The sequence below is a fragment of the Chiroxiphia lanceolata genome, chromosome 4 (genome assembly GCF_009829145.1).
Source record: "Chiroxiphia lanceolata isolate bChiLan1 chromosome 4, bChiLan1.pri, whole genome shotgun sequence".
Taxonomy (NCBI): domain Eukaryota; kingdom Metazoa; phylum Chordata; class Aves; order Passeriformes; family Pipridae; genus Chiroxiphia; species Chiroxiphia lanceolata.
This window is the reverse complement of record NC_045640.1, coordinates 28,899,087-28,919,210: the sequence shown is the minus strand read 5'-3', so window position 1 is coordinate 28,919,210 and position 20,124 is coordinate 28,899,087. Positions and strand designations below refer to the sequence as shown.

At 43.0% G+C, this 20,124-nt stretch overlaps 1 protein-coding gene across 1 annotated transcript in view; it reads left to right on the top strand.

The window, feature by feature from the left end:
- The first annotated feature begins 6,636 nt into the window (after positions 1-6,636).
- KDR (kinase insert domain receptor) overlaps positions 6,637-20,124 on the top strand; it is a 33,208-nt gene continuing 19,720 nt past the window's right edge. The window contains exons 1-15 of the mRNA XM_032686548.1: positions 6,637-6,816; positions 8,046-8,136; positions 8,642-8,838; positions 9,988-10,112; positions 10,420-10,588; positions 11,820-11,959; positions 12,154-12,322; positions 13,779-13,890; positions 13,983-14,146; positions 14,960-15,116; positions 16,199-16,319; positions 16,914-17,022; positions 17,763-18,107; positions 18,914-19,060; positions 19,217-19,348. Of these exons, the coding sequence (XP_032542439.1) occupies positions 6,765-6,816; positions 8,046-8,136; positions 8,642-8,838; positions 9,988-10,112; positions 10,420-10,588; positions 11,820-11,959; positions 12,154-12,322; positions 13,779-13,890; positions 13,983-14,146; positions 14,960-15,116; positions 16,199-16,319; positions 16,914-17,022; positions 17,763-18,107; positions 18,914-19,060; positions 19,217-19,348 (2,230 nt within the window). The 5' untranslated portion in view covers positions 6,637-6,764. The remainder of the gene's footprint in view (positions 6,817-8,045; positions 8,137-8,641; positions 8,839-9,987; positions 10,113-10,419; positions 10,589-11,819; positions 11,960-12,153; positions 12,323-13,778; positions 13,891-13,982; positions 14,147-14,959; positions 15,117-16,198; positions 16,320-16,913; positions 17,023-17,762; positions 18,108-18,913; positions 19,061-19,216; positions 19,349-20,124) is intronic.

Sequence of the window (20,124 nt, the reverse complement as noted above, 5' to 3'; positions counted from 1 at the left end):
CATTTGACTCAGTAAAGAAGTGCTTCATTTTTGGGCTGTCGTATTAAAGAACAGGGAACCACAAACTGTATTTCTATCAATTATGAATACATGGGACTTGAATAAACCTGAGAAGACTCTCTAATACTACTTCTAGTGTAAACCAGAATTAAATTTCATCCCTGACAAAGATCTGATAGACCTGATCTTAAACACTGCAATTGATGTCAGTCCCAGACTCCACAGACAACATTATTCAGTGCTTAACTGCCCTGGAAGTCAGAAAATCTTCCCCATTATCTGAGATAAATCTCTTGTCCAGAAATCTATTTCCTCTCTTACCCTTGGTGTCTGTAACGATAACAGGTCAGGGACCTCCAGCCTTTCCCCGCTGGAAGGCTGTTATCACACCTGTCTGTCTGGTCTCTTCTTCTAGATTGAAGAGTCTCAAATCTTTCAGCTTTTCCTTGTAGGCTGGGTTTTCACAATTTCTGACAGCAATTTGCTCTCCTTTGAGTTGCCTCCAGTTTCAACTTCTAATCCTGTCCCATGAAGTGCTGGCAGTTTTTTCCAGTTGGTGTGACCTGTAAATTTTAAGCCTGGTTCCCTAGGGAAATAGGACTTACCTAATCATGTGTGTCTGTTTATTTTTTCTATCTACTTGACTCATAATTTTTTAACTCTTCTGCCAATTTCAAGCAAACATGACAGTGTTTAAATATCTCTAAGATATTAGGTTCATCAATATTTTGTTTAAGAAGTGGTAAGATGTAGGAGAGACGTCTCATTAGACTGCACACCAGTGAAAGGCTTCAACATGATAAAATCCTTAGCAGACACTGAGGCACCTCCATTGCAGAAATGTGTGACAAACAACAAACCCTTCATCTGGAGATTTTTCCTTATGCAATATTGGACACACAAACCCTCTGGGAGCTGTGTTGCATTGCTTCTACTCCTGACACAATGACTTGTAAGAATATGTTGGATATGCTGGCTCCCTGTAAGAAACATTCATAATTTTTTTTTTTATTTCATGACAAACTAGTAACATACATCTTTGACAGTCTGTTTCCCAAGCATTTAGACTTCCACCACCACGTAAATTCAGCTGTGGGAGGCCTGGCTTCAGGTCTGGAGAAAGCCTTAGACACCACACTGTAGCAGATGGCAATTTCAGGTTTCCTGATGGTGCTGTTCCACATTGAACAAAATCCTTCAGAATTTGCAGGTGCAAGGTCCAGAATCCAGGTCGTTCCCCAGGACCCTCTTCGTGAATAGTGTGATGCTTGTGCCTTTTTTCAGCTTCAATAAATATTAAGGGAATTTGCATAAAAACACATCCATCTGGACAAAGTGTCTAAGGATGCTGCTTTCCACTCCTGCAGCATGGAGGTGAGGGTACTCTTGTGAGGTGCAAGTAGCTTCATGGGAGGGGATGCAGTGAAAGCGTGCTGCACCAGTGAACTGTAGAATAAAGGATTTTGTCCTTCTCCGTAAATTTTGTCAACCTGGGCTTGGAGACTTTCTTCACAGACTTTCAACTTTCAGCTCCATAAAAGAAAAAGAAAAAACAAGGAGCAAAAAGAAAAACAAACCTCAAAGCAAAGCAAAGTAAAACAAAAAAAAACAGGAAAAAAAAATAGGGCATGTGACTTACTTCTGTGCAAAACTATGGGGCCTCTCCCTGTCACCAGTTGCCCATCCATTAGCCTAACTGATCCAACGCCCAGACACTGAATTACCCTCTGCTTCCTGCTCAGAAAGTGATGCTTCAGAGCTGCTTCCTGCTGCAAGTGGCAGAGAAATTTCCAGAGACTTCAGCCACATAAACAACTAAAGCATTTGTCTCTTCTCCACAAAGCCCTTGCCCCACAAAGGTTTGGTGGGGAAAACCAGCTTGGAAGGGAAAAAAAGGAACAATTCCTTGAATGGAGGGTGAGTAGGACCCTGTTGTCCTGGCATAAGCAGTTATGCAGTTTTAGGTCATAATGGGGACAAGCAAACAAACAGTGAAAGACGTTGAATTTTTCAAAGGCATGCCCCTAAAATTCCACATGCCTCCAACTATAATTACATGCCTAGGAGTGGAGAGACATATCCAAGGCACATTAGACTAGTCTGGAGCTTGACAGCAATGAACCTACTCCTCCGGTTTTGTTACCATCAGCATCCAGCCAAGCCACAATAAAGCTGCTTTTGGGATGTCCATGCATGCCAAATTCATACCTCCTGTTTATAGATGGACATAGCCAAATACAAGGCACGTGTCCCTAGATTCCAGCAAAGGTCGCAACATTATTGGCATATTCTTAAAATGGAGTCATTCAGATCTTGACCTTTAGGCAACTCTGTCTGAAAATGGGTGAGTTTCTGCCACCTTCTTGCTACTTCCATTCCTCTTCTCACTTGAGATAGTTATTATTTGATTTCTAGCTGGAAGATTAGATTTTGTCCTTTGTAGTATCACTTGCAAACCAACATGTTTTCTGGGGTCTATACATGAAGTATGTGTAATGGTAAATTTATTTCTGATTTTGCATCTCATTTACATGAAAAGTGATGGCATGCAATGTTAAATGCATGCCGTCTCATTTTCTTGAAGCAGCATCTTGAATGTGCTTCCTTGTCTGCCTCGGCAAGGTTTATCAGTGTGCTGGTGATGTGTGCCTGAGGAAATCCACATTAAGGCCAAGGGTGCAGGCTGCTGCAATGGGGTGATCTGCAATGTAGACAGAACTGAAGGTAGCATCCACCTTTGCCTTAGACGCTGAGGTGTTTGTAGTCCCAGCTATGGCACAGAGGTATGACCAGGAGCAGGTACAGCTCCGGGGTGCCACATTCCATATGTATTCTGCATGGCATGTTGACCACTTGCAAACTTATCAAGCTACATGAGCAAGAAAGCACATAATCAGTGTTCCCAGGGCCAGCCCTTATCTCCCCCCAGGTTTGAATAATTTGAATAATTAATTTGAGCAATTTATCAAACAAAAGGCATCTTGGCCACTGCTGTGGCTGCAGTTGCTCTGGCCTCTAGCCGGACTCCTCAGCTGGGCTGCCTGGGAGGCCCTGATGGGGCCAGAGAGCCTTAGAGAGTCATGAGAGATCAGGGAGGAGAGGGGAGGGGGCTTGTCCATTTTCTCTGCTGCTTCTTGGTGTCTTATTTTTAATGAGCTTTTGGTGACCAGAGGAGCAGGTACACAAACAAAATCTCACTGGCCCTGTTTGGCCAAGGCTTCATGCTCCCTCCCATTGTACAGACCATTCCCAGGGACCCTTCATGGACACAGAGCTTCCCCTGCATGCAGGCTGCAGCAGAAAGAGGCTGCAGGGAAGGAGGAGGATAAGCCCAGGGACTGGGAACACACTTGTTTCAGAATGGAAGCTGCTCTCTGAGGGGATCTGGGAGATGCTGTGTGAACAGGGAGTCAATCTGACAAAACATGGAGTGATGCATAGGGTCTGATTTCATTCCGTCTGTTGGCTACTAGCTCTCCTGCAAGTCTCCATGTCCAGTCTCATTCCGGGCTGAGATCTGCTCAGTGTGGCAGGAGGACTGAACTTTTGTGGAGCTCCTTCCATTTTTTCACTGGCACTGTCTGGCTGAGGCAGGAACACTTTTCTTAAGTAAACCAGATTTTAAAAGTCTTGACGGGTTTTCCTGTTATTCAAGACAGGTGAGGATGCTGAGACAGAGGCTAGGGTAGCTTTAGAAGCCATTTCATACTGTTTTCAGATTTAAACTGTCTCTGGGGAGGGAGGAAATCCCATCCTGTACTAACTGAATTACATTAATATGATTGGCTTCTCTCATTAGCTCCTCATGGTTCAGCACTGATAGTCTCTGATGCAAAATGGGCTATACTAGATATTCTATAAGTCTAAAGGATAACACAAATGCCCAGGTGGAGATCACAGCCTAAAAGGCTGGATAAGAAAGCTGTCATCCCTAGAATCACTGGAGTTTGGTTTTGTAACCAGACATGTGTATCTCGTAGCTATCACAGTAGCCGTAAATTAACATGAATCTTTCACTTGGATTTTAGGTAACTGTCTTTCTTCTGTGCTCATGTTGATTTTTTTCTCAGAGGTTTCCCACATCATCTTCCAGTGACAATCCACTTGAGAAAGACTCATCGAAGTTCAAAATAGGAAAATCAGTGTAGCAAAGTACATATGACATCGTAAATCCTGTGTTGGCGTAGTCACCTCACATCTTTTCTAGCTCTCATTTACGCAGACACCTACCATTTTCCGTGATTCTTGGTTCTAGTTTTTATTTGATCTAATGAGAGGATTAATCTCACCAACACCACATATATAAGTAATTTGAATCAGATGAAAAGCCCTACATCTGTTGCATGACACTCCAGAGTAAAGTTATTCTTGTGCTTAAATGTTTACAGGGTCAGGGCCCCATTCAAGTATCTGGAGTGTAAAGAAGGTTTTTTTCTTATTGGCCATGTCCCTGGTACTACAGTGAAGCAGCAGTTCCTGCAGCATTATTCTAGTTAACAAGATTTACTGACAGCCAGGCAAAGCACTGGAGCATTGTGTCCCACTTAGGAAACATGGTGTAAATTCTGAAATCTCACTGGGATCACTCAGTGAGTTAAAAACACTTTGTGCTTCTGAAATATGCAGTTCCCCGTGGATGCCCAACAGTCACAACATCAAAACTCCTTGCTGCCTGCTGCTCAGTTCAGTGTGTGCACTGACCAGTCAAGAGGTTTGTGTGTTTGAGGGGTCAGCCTCCCTCCTTTACTTCCCTTCCTCAGGACACTGCAGGGCAGAAGGAGGCAGGGTACATGGTAAGTGCCAAAGGGCCTGGGGAAGGCTAGCATTCATCTGTCTTGGCTTAGATATGCTTAGGGCAAACAGTGGGTATTTGTTCCCATAACGCTCAGGCACCAAAATAATTTTCAACCATGAAACCAGCCACCTCCCTTCAAAACACTCAGTTAATAGCAATGACTGTGCATGAAAACAGAGCCCAAGTGGTATTGCAGCAAGTTCTAGCAGCACATCATCTGTCTAAATTTCAGAAGACACTTGTTAAAACCAATATAGTGGCATATTTTCTGCAGTTGCATTTTGGAAACTCACATAGGAATGCAGAAAACACTAAAGTGATCTACAGGTGATTTTACTGTGTTCTATAGATCCTTAATAATTTCATGTAAATAGTTTCCAACTTACCCCTATAATTTCATTTTCGTTATTGACTAGCTCAACTGCATTTGAGGCAAATGGTTCTTGTAGATAATCCATCCCCTATCAAATTTTTTTCTCTTTGTAGTCAAACCCAACGAAACCAGCATTATCACAAATAGTTACCAAAACTGGCTTTTTTAGAAGTAGGTACCCTTGGTTCTCACTAGGTATTTGTCATTAGCACAGAAACCCTACGTGCAGCCTAGTCTCAGCAAAGGTCAGTTGTTGAACTCACTGCCAGAGTTCCCAAAATCACTTAGAAATACCAATGACCTGACCTGCAGTACAATGGATATGGGGATATTAATGAAGGCTACCAATATTCTGGTTTAGGAGCTCATAAGAATAACAAGTACACATTTTATTTGCATAGTGTTGACTTGCCTCTTGAATCACGAGTCTTCTTTGACTTTCCATGGATTTTATTGGATCCCTGGGAAAAACTTGGCTTCTCCCACTCCCTATATCTTTCTGTGAGTAACAAGGGTGTAATTTCAAAGGAAATTACACTCAACCCCCAGTACAGTAAAACAGCTGGAATTGCATTGCATGCAAAATAAAATCACTGCTTCATTAACTTAGTCATCTGGGGACAAGCTCCCATGCAGATTTGCAGGGAAAGAGGAAAAGGTAGCATATAAAAATACATATATGTGTATGTGTGCATAGTTATGTATACAGCTGTGTGTTTCTATTTACCTGATTGTCTACCTGTTTAGCTATGCATCTCTCTTTGCAGATGTATTTATTTCTCCCAGAGGCTTTACAGTTATGTGTATGGACAATGAATTAATAACCATGTGTTTATTTTTCCTGAAGGACAATCCCACAAACTTCTGTTAATAGTCACTGGTTAGTAATTTTGATTAAAAGGTATAGTTCCAGTTGGGGGGGCTCATTTTAGTAAAACAAAGCCAACATTTGGTGTGAGATGGGAATGGATACTGACATGGGGAGCATCCCACAGAAAGCAGAATGTGCTGGGGGGTGGGAAGGATGACTTTTGCAGGCAATTGTTGGATCCCATCAACTGAGATGTGGCCAGTTAGGGTGATGGGTACATGCTACATGATTAGGAGACTCCCATTTTGCGGACTCAGCACTGACACCGTCTGACAAACCCGGTGGGATGAAGTCGCTGCCAGTAGGAAGATGACTGTGTCCGACCGACAGTGCCCCATGGGGCTGGCATTGGGGATCTTTTCTATTAAGGGGATTTTAAGAAACTCCAAAACCCACGACGAAGCACCAGGCGACCCTGAATTTCAGTGTTGAGGCTCTCCTGCCGCCGAGCAGGGAGGAGGGAAAGCTCCCGAGTCCCCTCGAAACCAGGGCATCCCCGGCGGGATGCACCGCGAGGACCGAGGGGGCGGGGTCACGGTGGGGTGGGCGGGGCCTCGCCCCGGGCCCCACCCCGGGCACAAGAGGGGCGGTGCCGCTCCCCGGGGTCCCGCATCCCCCGAGCCGTGCGGGGCGAACGGAGCGGAGTAGTTTGGCTCGGTTCGGTCGGCTCGGCTGCCGTCGGGCAGAGGGTTCGCTTTGCGCCTCGCAGCCCCGGTGGCCGCGGGATGGAGCTCGGTGTAGCGCGGCTGCTGGCGGTCCTGCTGTGCCTGGCTCCCGGTAAGCCCTCGGGGAGCCCCGCGGTCCCGTGTGTCGGGCAGCCGCCGGGGTCCGGCAGCCCCACGGGACCCCGAGGAGTGGGATCGCGGAGACGAGCGGGTGCCGAGAGCGGCGCGGGTGCGGGTTTCCCATGGGGTTGTCAGGGCTGGTTTAGCGGATGAGCCAGTGCGAGCCCCGGGTGGGACGGGACGTCCCTGGCTGCGGGCTTGCCGATCTCTCCTGTCCTGTCCTCTTGGTCTCTCCTGTCCGGCCGGCTGGTACTGGCTCGCCGGAGAGGACTGCCTGTCACGGCATAGTGTCCTACTCGCTTGGCTTCAGCATCGGCTGTCGTTTCCGAGAGCGAAATGTCCCTGAAGCCAAACGCGGGAAACCCGTCATCAGCGAAGAACCTGCTCGGAATGCAAGTGATTAAAGCACGGGGAAATTCTAGCGAAGTAGGCAAGGTCGCGGTCTGGCCGCGCGTTCTCTGCCCGTTGTAGCCGGTCGAGCCGTCCCAGCTGGGGCTGCCGGCTTGCCCTGGTGAGTTGGGATTCCTGAGGGTGATGGGAGCAGCCAGGGCGGACTGAAAGTCTCTCCTTGTGGTACTCCCAGATGTTCCAGAGGCTGGACTGGTGCCTCAGTGCAAGCACTGCCACCCAGCTCACAGCTCTCACAAGCGCCTGTGCCTCCCTCCGGGTGTGTGCGATGTAAGCCCTTGTGCTAATAGTCTGGTAATAATAGATTTTTGCCTAACTGCTTAGGAGGAAAGGAATAACCTTAGAAGATCATGGGATCTCGAATTTGTGACAAACTTTAAAATAGTTTCTTCACATAATTCATTGATCAACAGTCTCAAAGGACTAAAGTATATTCAACTTATAAGAAAAGTTGGTAATCCCCAGGGGAGTGAGATCACCAGATGAAGGTTCACTTCGTTTCAATGTCCCACATCCTCCTGCTAGACCTTGAAGTTGGCAACACAAGAAAACAGGAACTCCACCCTGGCTGGCTGAATTGTAGTGCTCTCCAGCTAACTCCTGACCATCTGCCTTTGCTTCCTGTTATGACAGAGTTTTTGAACTTTTTGGGATGTGTGAAAAGTCATTATTTACCCTTCACTGCTAAGTAGCTGATGTGAAAGTGTCCACTTAAAACATGCAGCATATTCCTAGATATAATACTTTTCTGATTGAGTACCATTTACTTTGTTTATTGGGTTTATTTAATGGGTTTCATAAATGTTTTTGCAGGTTTATTTATTTCTCTGGATCAGCCAACCCTTAGCATCCAAAAAGATGTCCTCACAGTAACGGCAAATGACACACTAAATATTACTTGCAGGTAAGGACAATCTATTTAACATGATTTTGATGACTGGTAATTTATGTAGAGAGTTTTTGTGCAGAATCACAGATGATGTGATCTCTTCCCTGTCATTACTCCTGTTTCTCCCCATTCCCTTTGTGCCCCTGCCTCACTTTTCCCTGACAGGATTTAGAAGTTGTCTGAGAGGGTTGCAGCAAGAGAGAGCTGGGGAGTGCAGGGTATCTGGGAGGAGGAAGCATCAGCTGGGTCCTTGTGGAGCCCGCTGGTGGGCCATACTCTCCATGCTCTCTTTTGGGTGCTTTGTCACTTAGATTCATCAGAATGCAAATTTTCAGAAGCTTACTTATAACTATTAACAATAGGTCAAGTATGTGAATGTGTTCTACGTGGCTTGATGCTCTGTGTGACGGGGTGAAGTCTGTTCCTCTCCATAGAGACTAGTGGGGCTGGAGTTCACCACCCAGACATCAGTACTGGCACTTATCACATACGTATGCTCCTCTAACATTTGCTTTCCCAGCGGTCAGAGACCACTGGAGTGGTCCTGGCCAAACAACCAGAGCAGTGCTGAGAAGCGTATCTCTGTGACAGACTGCAGTGATGGCCCCTACTGCAAGACACTTACTCTTCTCAAAGTCATTGGCAATGACACAGGGGACTACAGATGCCTTTACAGGGACCATCAGGCTGCTACAACCATTTATGTTTATGTTCAAGGTACGTGCTTACACAGCTCTCAGGTGTCTCTTTCCCTAGCTTCAAGAGAAAAAATGGATATCAAGTGTCTCAAAACAGTTTCGATGCTAGAATTTATTAATCCTAGAATTTTTGATTCTGTGAAACTTTTTCCTTGTTTTCATGTTGAGTAATTAAATGTCAGTATGCTAGTTGCCCTCAACACAAAAGCCTTTGTACCTATAATTTTGAACTGACCTGCCTTATGCAGTACGTGGTCTGCTATACTCCCTCACCCAGAATTTAGCATACATATCTCCAGTGAGCTCTGAGCCTGTCCTCATGAATGCAGAGCTATTACTGACCTGAGCAGGAGTTTCATATGAGAGAGGATTACGGAGATTCTACTTTTGTTAAAAATGGCAGATCCGATCCCATTTACAATTTGTACTGATGCCATTAAAAAGCTTCAAAAAATCACCCAAACCCCAAAACATAAACTTCCATACATTTGCTGACTGTGGTGGTAAAAATCTATTTGGGCTGTAAGAGCTCAGTTTTCAAACTCAGTTTTGTTGGCGGCAACGCAGCTGAGTGTCACAGACACTGAAAAGCCTCCAGTTATACAGTCAGCTTCAGTACATGCGTTCACTGAGGCATCTGCCTTTTTTGCACTGATGGCTTCACCCTCATTTCCATATCTGTCCTGTTTTCTTTTTATTGCTTACTTAAAATTACCATTTTGAGAAATGAGATGTTATTATGTACATGAGTTGCCTTGTTTTATATCATGAAGGTAATTTTTTTTTGTCTGACTTTGAAAAGGATGCTGCCATCAGGGGAGCCAATATAACATGTCACTACTTTTAACTGATATTTCCTGTAATACTTATGCAAGGAAAGTCATGCTAGGGTAAATCAGTTTTTTGTTGGCAAAAGGACTGCAGTGGCAGGAAGCCATTTTCCAAAGTGTGCACTGCTGCTGATAACCATTTTGAGAATAACGATATTCTAAATCTGGGGGGTGGCGTATCTATCAAAATATGTACTCCTCATTTAGTCTCATTACTTCAGTGTTTCATCACATAAACTGATTTGAGAAAAAATGCACAGGGAAAGAACAAAACTGGAAAAGTTTCCTCCATAATCATGTGACAAATAAATCCATTTATCAATTGAATATTCTTCTAGATTACAGATCACCATTTGTGACTTCAGTTAGTGATCAGCTTGGCATTGTGTACATCACTAAGAATAAAACTGTGGTAGTGCCCTGCCTTGGAACTGTATCAAATCTCAATGTATCTCTACATGCGGTAAGGAAAAAGCTTGTTATTTTTTCAAAAGTTAGTTGAAATCACTGTGGCATAAATACATTGCTTGAAGTATAAATACATTTCATAAAAACTTCTTTCCATCCTTGGGAATTTCACAGTCTATGGTTACAAGATGAGCACTGTAACTGCAGTTGTGTATGGTCCTGTGCTCTCAAAGTGCGTACCGATTGCCTGAGCTAGGATGTTAAAAGGGGGACCTTGCCGTTATGGAAAATATTGGAGGTGAAAATTCAGGGTTGTTCAATTTGTGAAATCTGACTATGTATTTTATCAACATTTCAAACAGAAATATCCAGAAAAGATATTTGTTCCTGATGGTAAATCCATTTCGTGGAATAATAAAAAAGGCTTCACTATACCCAGTCATTTAATCAACTATGCGGGCATGGTCTTCTGTGAAGCTAAAATAGATGATGAAAGCTACCAGTCTGTGATATACATAGTCGCAGTTGTAGGTAAGCCAAAGTTTTTATTTCTCTGTAGCCAATGTTCTTTTTCTTGCTACACCATGCTGAACCAATTACATCCACTTGGACACTAGATTATTCAATACTGACAATGCAACTAATGCGAAATGGATGTTGAGATGTATATTACTTTTCTTTTAAATGCAATGTATTGTGTTCTTTCTGGTTGATTGTTGGGAAAAGTGCTTCTATTTTTAGTGTTTTACAGAGATGTCAGGGATTTTAATGGTTTGGTTTTTTTTTTTCTGACAATGCAAGCCTGTTTCCTAAAATCAGTTATCCAGGATGTAAGTCATAGCTGAAGGGAACTGGGGGCAAGCATCCATCAGCAACAGATGGAAAGAAATTGCTCTGAGGGGGTACCAAGGGAAGGGGGGATCTGAAGGTCGCACTAAGGGCTAGGTTGTCTTGTCTCCTTAAAGACCTGTGTCCCTACTCTCACAGGGGTTTGTGTTCTCCTGATATATTTTGTCAGTTGCTCATCAAAACCTAGAAATAACACGATGATTCTGTGGAGGCTTAAGCCCGAGCTGAAACTCAACAGCTATTTCTCTTTTAGCTGAGGACACAGTGACCATTTCAAGTGTCCAGACGGCACCAAGGCAGTCTTGCCTGCCTTGTCAGGAAGGCATAGCAGCCCACCCCTCTTTACTCTGTGCGGCAGGTGCTTACTTCTCTAACAAATTCACAAGTCCCCACTCTAAATTGGAGCAAATTCAGAATATCTGTAGAATTTCTGCGTTCAGAATATTCTGTTTTGAAATATTTAAAATATTTTGTTGCACAAAGTAAATTTTAGATAATTTTGTGAATGCCCAACTGTTATTTTATATAAAGTTCCTGCTTACTGCGGGGGATGGGTTTATATCTCCCTTAGTTTTAGGTCTCACAAGGATAAGAAGAATGTGTCTAAAGCAGAGGAATTGTGTGTGCCACAGTTCCTCGCCTGCTCCCACCACTGCTGGGGCTCTGGCCAAGTGTATACATCCTGTTGTGTCGCTGTCTGACAGGCTCTCAGCTGAGAAATGCTCAGGGTGGGCGCATCCCTTCTCTTCAGGCTCTTATTTACACCATGGTGCACTGGGGCATTGAGGGGCTTTTTTGTAGCTGGAGTTTCAGTGGGAGTTTTGATGAATTCATCTGGGAATTTTGGTGCTGAGTGCCAAAAAGAAACCTCTTCTTACCCCTGTGTTTTTTGTGTGCCTTTTTCTGCCTCTAGGATACCGAATTTATGACCTGACGATGAACCCCCACTCCCAAGTAGAGCTGGCAGTGGGAGAAAAACTTGTTCTCAATTGCACTGTAAGGACAGAGCTGAATGTAGGAATTGATTTTAAATGGGACTACCCTTCCATCAAGGTAAAGTCATAATAACTTAGAGGTGCCCACATCACAATGAAATTTGATTTAGATATAATGTCTCTTCCCCTTTAAAATGTTGACAAAGCAGATGATAATACACAAAGAAATTGCTGGTGTATACAAGTGTGCAAAAGGTGGCAGAAGGAATAACAATGACATTTCCAAACACCTCTGTCTTTTATCTATTACAGGAAAAACGTGCCACTATTAGGGATGTAAAAACCACTGCAGGAGAAATAAAGAAGTTTGTAAGCACCCTTACCATTGACAGCGTGTCCTTAAGCGACAAAGGTCGATACACTTGCGCAGCATCCAGTGGTCGTATGAACATGAAAAACAGCAGTGACTTCATTATCCATGGTATGACATCTTCAGTTTTGTTTGTTGTTTCAGATTCAGGATTAATTACTGGGATGCAGAAGGCATTTTGATGATGAATCTAATGATCGAAATGAACCAAACTACAGCTACAGTATTTTCTCTGGCAACTGCTATGGGATTATTTTTATACCACGAGCTTAACTAATAAGATTTTAAAGGATGCTGTATGTTACTGAAAGCTGTAGAATCCCATTGGAAAGTGGGCAGTAAAATAAACTGATGTAAGACCCTGATCCTTCTCAGTGTTGACCTTCTTAAGGTCCTGTAAAGCTGAATTTGTGTAGGTGGCTTTGTATAAGGGCTGCCTGTTCTCGCTGTCGGTGACCTTAAGCTAGATTTTGGTGGCTCTGCAAGACAAGAGTCTGGGTCAGCATGAATGAAGCTAGGAAAATAAAACTTACAGCTTTTACATTATGAATAGATGAATCGAATGGAGTTTTGGTCATACGGAAATGATGCAAAGGAAACAACTTTGGCTAAGTGCATAGATAAGTACGAGGCCACATCCTACAGCCTTTTCTCAAGCCCCTGTTGGGCATGGCACCAGCAGCTCCATTGGCTTTCTTCTAGAAAAAAAAATTGCTAACAAGAGAATGGCTCATATTTAATCACTGACTCGGACAAAGAGGTTTATATTTTGGAGGAGACTGGTTTTCTGGAGGTTCTGATTTCAGGGGCCAGAATATTAATGGCCCTTTTAAAAAAAAAAACAAACTTCCAAAATTATTATGGACACAGTGATTCAAGATATACTGAATTTTCTCCTGAGTTCTTTACTTCTCTTCAGGAGCCAAAATGACATTGTGTGTTATACTGAGTGTAACAGATACTAAGTCTGTACCATCCTAAATCATAGTCAAAAGGGTAATTGAGTTGAAAGGCTAATCACTGTCTTAGTCCGAATGGAAGTTCACAGATACTCACAGAATATTCTGAGTTGGAAGGGACCCACAAAGTTTATAACTTATGCCAAGTAATGTAAATAATTTCAAAATTGTCTGTGACTGCAGTGGTTCAAACACATACTTGAAAAGAGGCTGAAAGTATTTAACTTTATCACACTGTAGTTTTGAATACTCTGATCTCCTGGGATGAGTATATTGAGAGAGTTTTATGATATATCTGTATATGTGTACACAGGTCTGACACTAGGTCTGAGAGCTGACATACCTGAAAGCTGAGTCTTGTCTCTGCTTTCAGAGCTTCTTGGTGGGGGAACTGGTCTGTTCCTCTGTGTGAAGGAAAGGACTAGGTTTTCACAGTGGCATCTTTTAAGAGCCCAGTTTGGAGCCAACTGTGCTTTACCAGTGACATCTTGTCACTAGCTTCTATTTGTCATCTCCTGTTAAGTACTAACCCAAATGGAGAGCACTTACACTTTTGTCCATGTGGAAAGACCATTTAGTTTAATTCTTTTTTTTTTTTTTCTCTCCAGAAAGTCCTTTTATTCATCTGGAGAGAATGGAGAATGTGATTGAGACAAGGCTAGGTGACACAGTCAAAATTCCTGTAAAGTTTAAAGGATATCCTTCACCAGAGGCTAAATGGTAAGAACTGGCATATAATGTGTTTGAGAAACTGAGCTATTCTAAGTTAAAGTAAGTCTTTAAATATTCAAAGCACTCTGTATTTTCTTCAGGTATAAAAATGGAAAAGCCATCAATACAAATCATACAGTTAAACTTGGATACACATTAGTGATCACTGCAGCAACTGAAAGGGATGCTGGGAATTACACAGTCATCCTTACAAACCCTGTTAACAAGATGCAGAAAAGACACACGTTTGCCCTGCTAGTGAATGGTAAGTGGAATACCAAAGAGGCGACTCTCTCTCACATGTGGATGTGGTATACTACCATCCCTAGGCTTAAATTCATCCTATAGCTGTGAAGATTTAAGTGCCAAAGAGCAGCACTTGAACCTCAGCCCTGGGAGGGCAGAGGTGGCCCATCTCTCCCGGCTCAAGGATGTGCCAGGCAAGGGGCTGCAGATTCCTGGTATTGGTGTTGGGATGATACTTTGTATGTTTTGTTTTGGTTTGAGGTTTTTTTCTGTATATTATTCTTTGCCTCTGTGTCCTGCTCTTTTCCTGCCCTTCTTGCTGGTTGTGCTGGTGGAGTCCTCTTCCACCCCGCTCCATCCTGGCTCAGTCCTGCCTCACCCATCCTTCCTGCCTCACACAGGCTATCGCTCCTTTTCTATCCTGCCCTGTACAACCTTCCTCCTCCTCCTCTACCTCCTCCTTTCTGCTCCCCAGGAAGCAGCCTATGCTTTGAAGACAGCAGGTCTTGAAAAAGGCAGTGAGGCTATGTGCAGTGGGATGGGGGCTGGGGAATAATATGTATTTAATGGTTGAGCATGGTGGTGGGAGTCCAGGGACTGCATTTTTAACCATGGGGTAATGAAGGGAGATTTTATAGGAGATCCTAAGTATTCCATGTTGAGGTCCTGATCTTCAAAGTGTTGGGCAGGTTTACTGCTTCCCAACATGTCCTTGAGATGCTCTGTGTTGCTCTTGGATGTGGGTCATAGTGTGAATTATTCACCATGGGTCTAATGCATGCACATTGGGGAGTAATTAGCAGGAGGTGTAACCTGCTGCTCTCTCCTCCAGTCCCCCCCCAGATTGGTGAGAACGCGCTGATGGCTTCTGTTGACTCCTACAAGTACGGCTCGACGCAGGCACTCACCTGCACTGTCTACGCTGTCCCACCGCCCACCGCCATCCTCTGGCACTGGCAGCTGGAGGAGGAGTGCACATTCAGCCCCCAGTGAGTGCTAAGTCCTTGCTATCTTCTGCAGCGTATGTAGGTCTTGAGGGATGGTTTTGTTGGGTTGGGGTTTTTTTGGGTACCTCCTTTATCCAGGTTTGTCACTCAGAGCAAACCCAATGGCCAATGAAGAAAAGATTGTTGTACTTAATCTGCAGATTGTTGCAGGCAGGCTCTGCCAAGATCATCATTGTTGGCAGAGGCAAGGGCCACCCGCAGCGAGGATAGGGCAGTGCCTGCAATGTTGCTGTCATGCTCTCTTGAAGGGCATCTCGACTTCCATGGGGTTTCAAATCCAGCTGTTTGTGTGCCCTCCCCTCAGATATTACTGTGAGCTGCAGGCCCAAAACTCCATCCCAAACAGAGGAAATTTGCTGTTTATGCTAATTACAGGTCCTTGTGGTGGTTTTTTTCTTACACTCAAGTGCTGAGTGTGATGGTGCTCTTTATCTGTGTGAAAGTGTATCTCAGAGGAAGTGCACTGATTGATGTTGTGGAATGATAGAGAGAGTGCCTGACTGAGATTCACGCAGCTTCTCTTATCTGGGCCTGCCATAAGCCCAGATTTCCTTTAAAAAAAAAAAAAAAAGCCCAGGGAAAAAAAAAGCATTCTTCTTTCCTGTTGTTGTTTTCAAAATGATTCCACTAGTTTCTTCCTTTGGTGCCTGGTTGCTTCCTACACAACAGCTACCGTCCTCAAGAAATTCTTGTAGGGAGTTCAGCGATTTCTATGTCTCTCTGTCTTCCTTTGAACTAAATCAATTTGAGTCATCCATTTATGAATGGAGGTTTGTTCCCAGAATAGCTGCTTTCCTCCAAGCATCACGATTAAGCTAACACAGGCAGATTAGTTAGGAAATTCATCTTTAGGCTTGGGGGCTCCTTATTTTACAAAGCATGAAGGTCTCAGAATATAGGGTGCAATTTAATAGAAATGTTTCCAGAAACATTCCCAGATGCAGGGTATGGCCAGTGATGCATCTGACTTACAAAAATCTGCATATTATAAGGATCACACAAAATCACTCTATTGAAGGGCAAACATTTGTCTTATCTAATGCATATGTCTACTTGTATTTCAGGAAAGGTCGCTCGGGAGCCAATCCATATGCATGCAAGAAATGGAAAGTGATCTCAGAGAGAAAGGGTGGGAATCAGATTGAAATTAAGCACCGAGTTGTTACTATTGCTGGGAAAACAAAGGTTAGCATATTTTATTTTCTGTTGGTTGGGGATGATTAACCCTGTTCAGCAGTCCACGTGTCTGGAAATATATCACTAGAGACTCTTTTCACCTATTGTTAAACTTGGGGATCTACTCTCAGCTAGTCCTGCAAACTACTAAAGCCAAGAGGCAGAGATACACTCTTTCAAATCCTTTGGACACTGACCTGAAGTGAGTCTCCATTGAGGAACATAACTTACTTAGATTTCAGTGCTTACCTTTTAGTGATCTGAAGTTAGATGAGCTAATCTTGCCAATTAACTTTAATAGAGAGAAACCAGAGAGACTGAAGAGCAGAAAAAGTTGTGAGTGCAGCATCTGTTAACACATGTACCAAAGTCCGTCTTCTGGCAGGCTGCTTTTTCCTATTTTCTTTTGCCTGATTGTTACACACTTAAGGACAAAAATGTGAACTTCAGGAGGGGATTGTGCTCCTGCCATGTCTTGGATTTGTGCTTTGGAAGGATTTTTGGTTGTGCAGATACCTGCAGAGCCCTTTGCTGAGCTGTTGAGGTGATCAGGCATACTTGAGCATGGATATAGTATGAAATTGCTTGATTGTTCTTTTTCAGACTGTGAGCACCCTTGTGATTCAAGCAGCGAATGTATCTGCTTTGTACAGATGTATGGCTACAAACAAGGCTGGGTCAAGTGAGAGAGTGATCTCCTTCCATGTGACCAGTAAGTGTACCCTGTTGAGGACAGCCATGTTAAATTAATGTTCATCTATTTTATTAATGAAAGGTGCTTCAATGCTGTTTTTTCTTGTCCTTTATAAAATCCTTTAGTTCTGTAGGATTTTAGGTTTTCCTAAGGTTTTCTTTAGGCAGCCTTTAAAGTCACTGCTTAATTTGAGCCAAGCGATTAGTTCTACTGGCATCAGTAGAGTGGTGGTCCTGTGAAAATGATGCAAGATGGGCAGTGTTTTCCCAAGACTGATTACTGCTGGGCTTTTGCAGTCACTTAAAAGAGCTACAGAGAAATCACGGTAGTGTCACAAAATGAGGAAAGACTCTAAGAGCTAAGACTAAAATTTCCAAAACCAGTGGCAAAGAGCTTCTGTCCTTAAAAATCAGTCCCCATATTTACATGCCAAAATTTATTTTAATCCCAGTCTAAAAGTGAACCATAAGATAGTGCTAATTGTCTTTGGTTGCTATAAATTTCTATGGGAAGAGTAACTTTATTCATTACACAGGCCTTTCTTTGATCTATTTGAAATGTATTGCTTTTAATGAGATTGTACTCCTTAGATAATTGATTAGTTGACTGATTGATTGATTTTTTCAGTGTTTCTTTTCCTCATTTACAACTAGATAGCATGACAAAAAGGATATATTTCCAAAATTACTTTTTCAAGTTAATGTTAGCCACAAAATGTGCAACCAAATAGGAATTTCTTTTACTTTTTTAACTTTCAGGGGGTCTTGAAATTAGTCTCCAGCCCCGGAGTCAACTCACAGAGAAGGATAACATGTCCTTGCAATGCACAGCAGATAAATTCACCTTTGAGAAGTTGTCGTGGTACAAACTCAGCACTCACGTTTCACAGACTCCTTTTGGAGGGCTGCCCATGCCTGTTTGCAAAAACCTCAATGCTCTCCAGAGGTTGAATGAGACAGTTTCAAATACCAATGGTGAAAATGTCACCTTGGAGCTCATCCTTCGTAACATCTCCCTCCAAGATGGAGGGGACTACGTTTGCATTGCTCAGGACAAAAAGGCTAAAACACAGCACTGCCTGGTGAAGCATCTCACTGTTCAAGGTAGGGATCTCTTACTGTGAACCAAAATGAGCGACTGTGTATGAAAATAACTGCAGTAGTGTTAGTTTTTGGTATCTTCAGGCTTTGCGTGTGTTTGCTTCATGGTGCACTCAGTTTGTTAAATAGATTTAGACTGTTATTGTAACATGCACTTCTGGGGCTTGTCCAGGCAGCAGGGACTATTTCATGAGTACCAGTGAGGAAACACTGACCGAGCCACTGTGCTGTGCACAGTGAGTTTGGTTTCTGCGCAAACAATGGCACGTGTTTAACTCAATAACTCCTCAACTTTACTTTTCAAACACATTTTAGTCAGTAGCTCTACGTGCATGTGTGCATTCATATCATTAATGCTACTGCTTTGTGTCACTGACTCTTGAGTCTGAAGCAGTGTCTATGGTTTAAAACTACCATGAAGTGATACTGGTGTTCAGGCGCAAGCAATGCGAGCTGATAATCAATCGGCCTTCACACGAATAGTGATGACTTTGCTTTGGGACCTAAATGTCTAGGTTGATTATGCGTGTTCATGGCCTGTCCTGAATGGACATTTAATGGATCAACAGGATCAGACCTCTTGTAATGGCCCTGGAAATACAAATGTGAAGGAAGCACTTTCTCAACTATTCCTTCTTCCTTCAGCAATCTAAGCAGTTACAAACCCATTAGAGCAAATTTCAACAAATTTCAAACACTGTTGAAATTTTCTTGGCTATTATGTTTTTTTCATGTCATGTGGAAGTTTAACTATGGTCTGGATGTTTTCTTTAATGGTCTGTAATTTTACTGTATTTGTAAATCAACAGAACCCACGGCACCCACACTCGTAGGAAATCTGGAAAATCAAACAACAAACATTGGTGAAACTATAGAAGTGTCATGCACAGTGAATGGCATTCCTCCTCCAATTATCATGTGGTTTAAAAATAATGAGACCCTTGTGGAAGATTCAGGTGAGGATTGCTCCTTTGCTATTATCATTTAAAGGCTTTCTTTCATGGGACTCACTGCTGATTTTCATCACGGAAAGTTTAATTTTGAATTTTTAACAAAAAATGCCATAAAAATGGCATAAAAAGAACTAAGAATCATGATTTTTTTTCCCCCAGGTATTGTTTTGAAAGATGGAAACAAAACACTAACCATACGTCGAGTGAGGAAAGAAGATGGAGGGCTATATACCTGCCTTGCATGCAACATCCTTGGATGCAGTAAAGCAGTGGCTTTTTTCTCAGTGGAAGGTTAGTGTTAGCTTCTTTCTAGACTGTGCATGAAATCTTTCGAATCAGTAAAAGGAAAATCTACTGGCTATCCTGATGGGAGATCTGAAAATGCACAATTAAATTTGTGAAGAGTCCTGACCATTCCTATCGAGCTCAAATCGGGTGCTGTTGTAGCTGTCATAAACCCAGCTGTTGAGGCTGGTGCTTTTTTCTACACCATATTGTTTAGTGCTTTTCAACAAAACCTGAATCCATTCGACTTGTGGTTGCAAAGAAAACTCTGTCAATCTGTATTACATGCAAAACTGTACAATAGAGTCTACTTAAACCTGCAGATGTGCTGGGACATCTGTTGTCTTGGTAACATAATTGTCATACTAAGTTTTTTAACACAGTATGTTGTACCTTTTCAAACTACATAATTGCTCTCACAGCATCTAAGAAAAACTGTGAAGACTTTGTGCAGTCTATTGTGGTTGTTATCCCATTTCAGTGATAGAAACAGGTAGTGCTTTTGATTTAGGGGGTTCCAGCCTTAGTCCACCAGGCTCTGAAAGCAGCATTTGCGAGACCCATGTCTTACCTGGTCCAGTCCTATTGTGGCACAACACAGTGCAATTTACAATGATATGCAATAATTCTTAGCAAGAGGTTAGTCTGCAGTCTGAGTAGCTGGAACCACAGTGGGCTTTCCACTAAGAGGTGCAATGAGAAGCCTCAAACAAAAAGCTCCTTGGCCTTGATATTAGTACATTTGCATAACTTAGTCACTGAACCCTTCACAAACCTCTGTC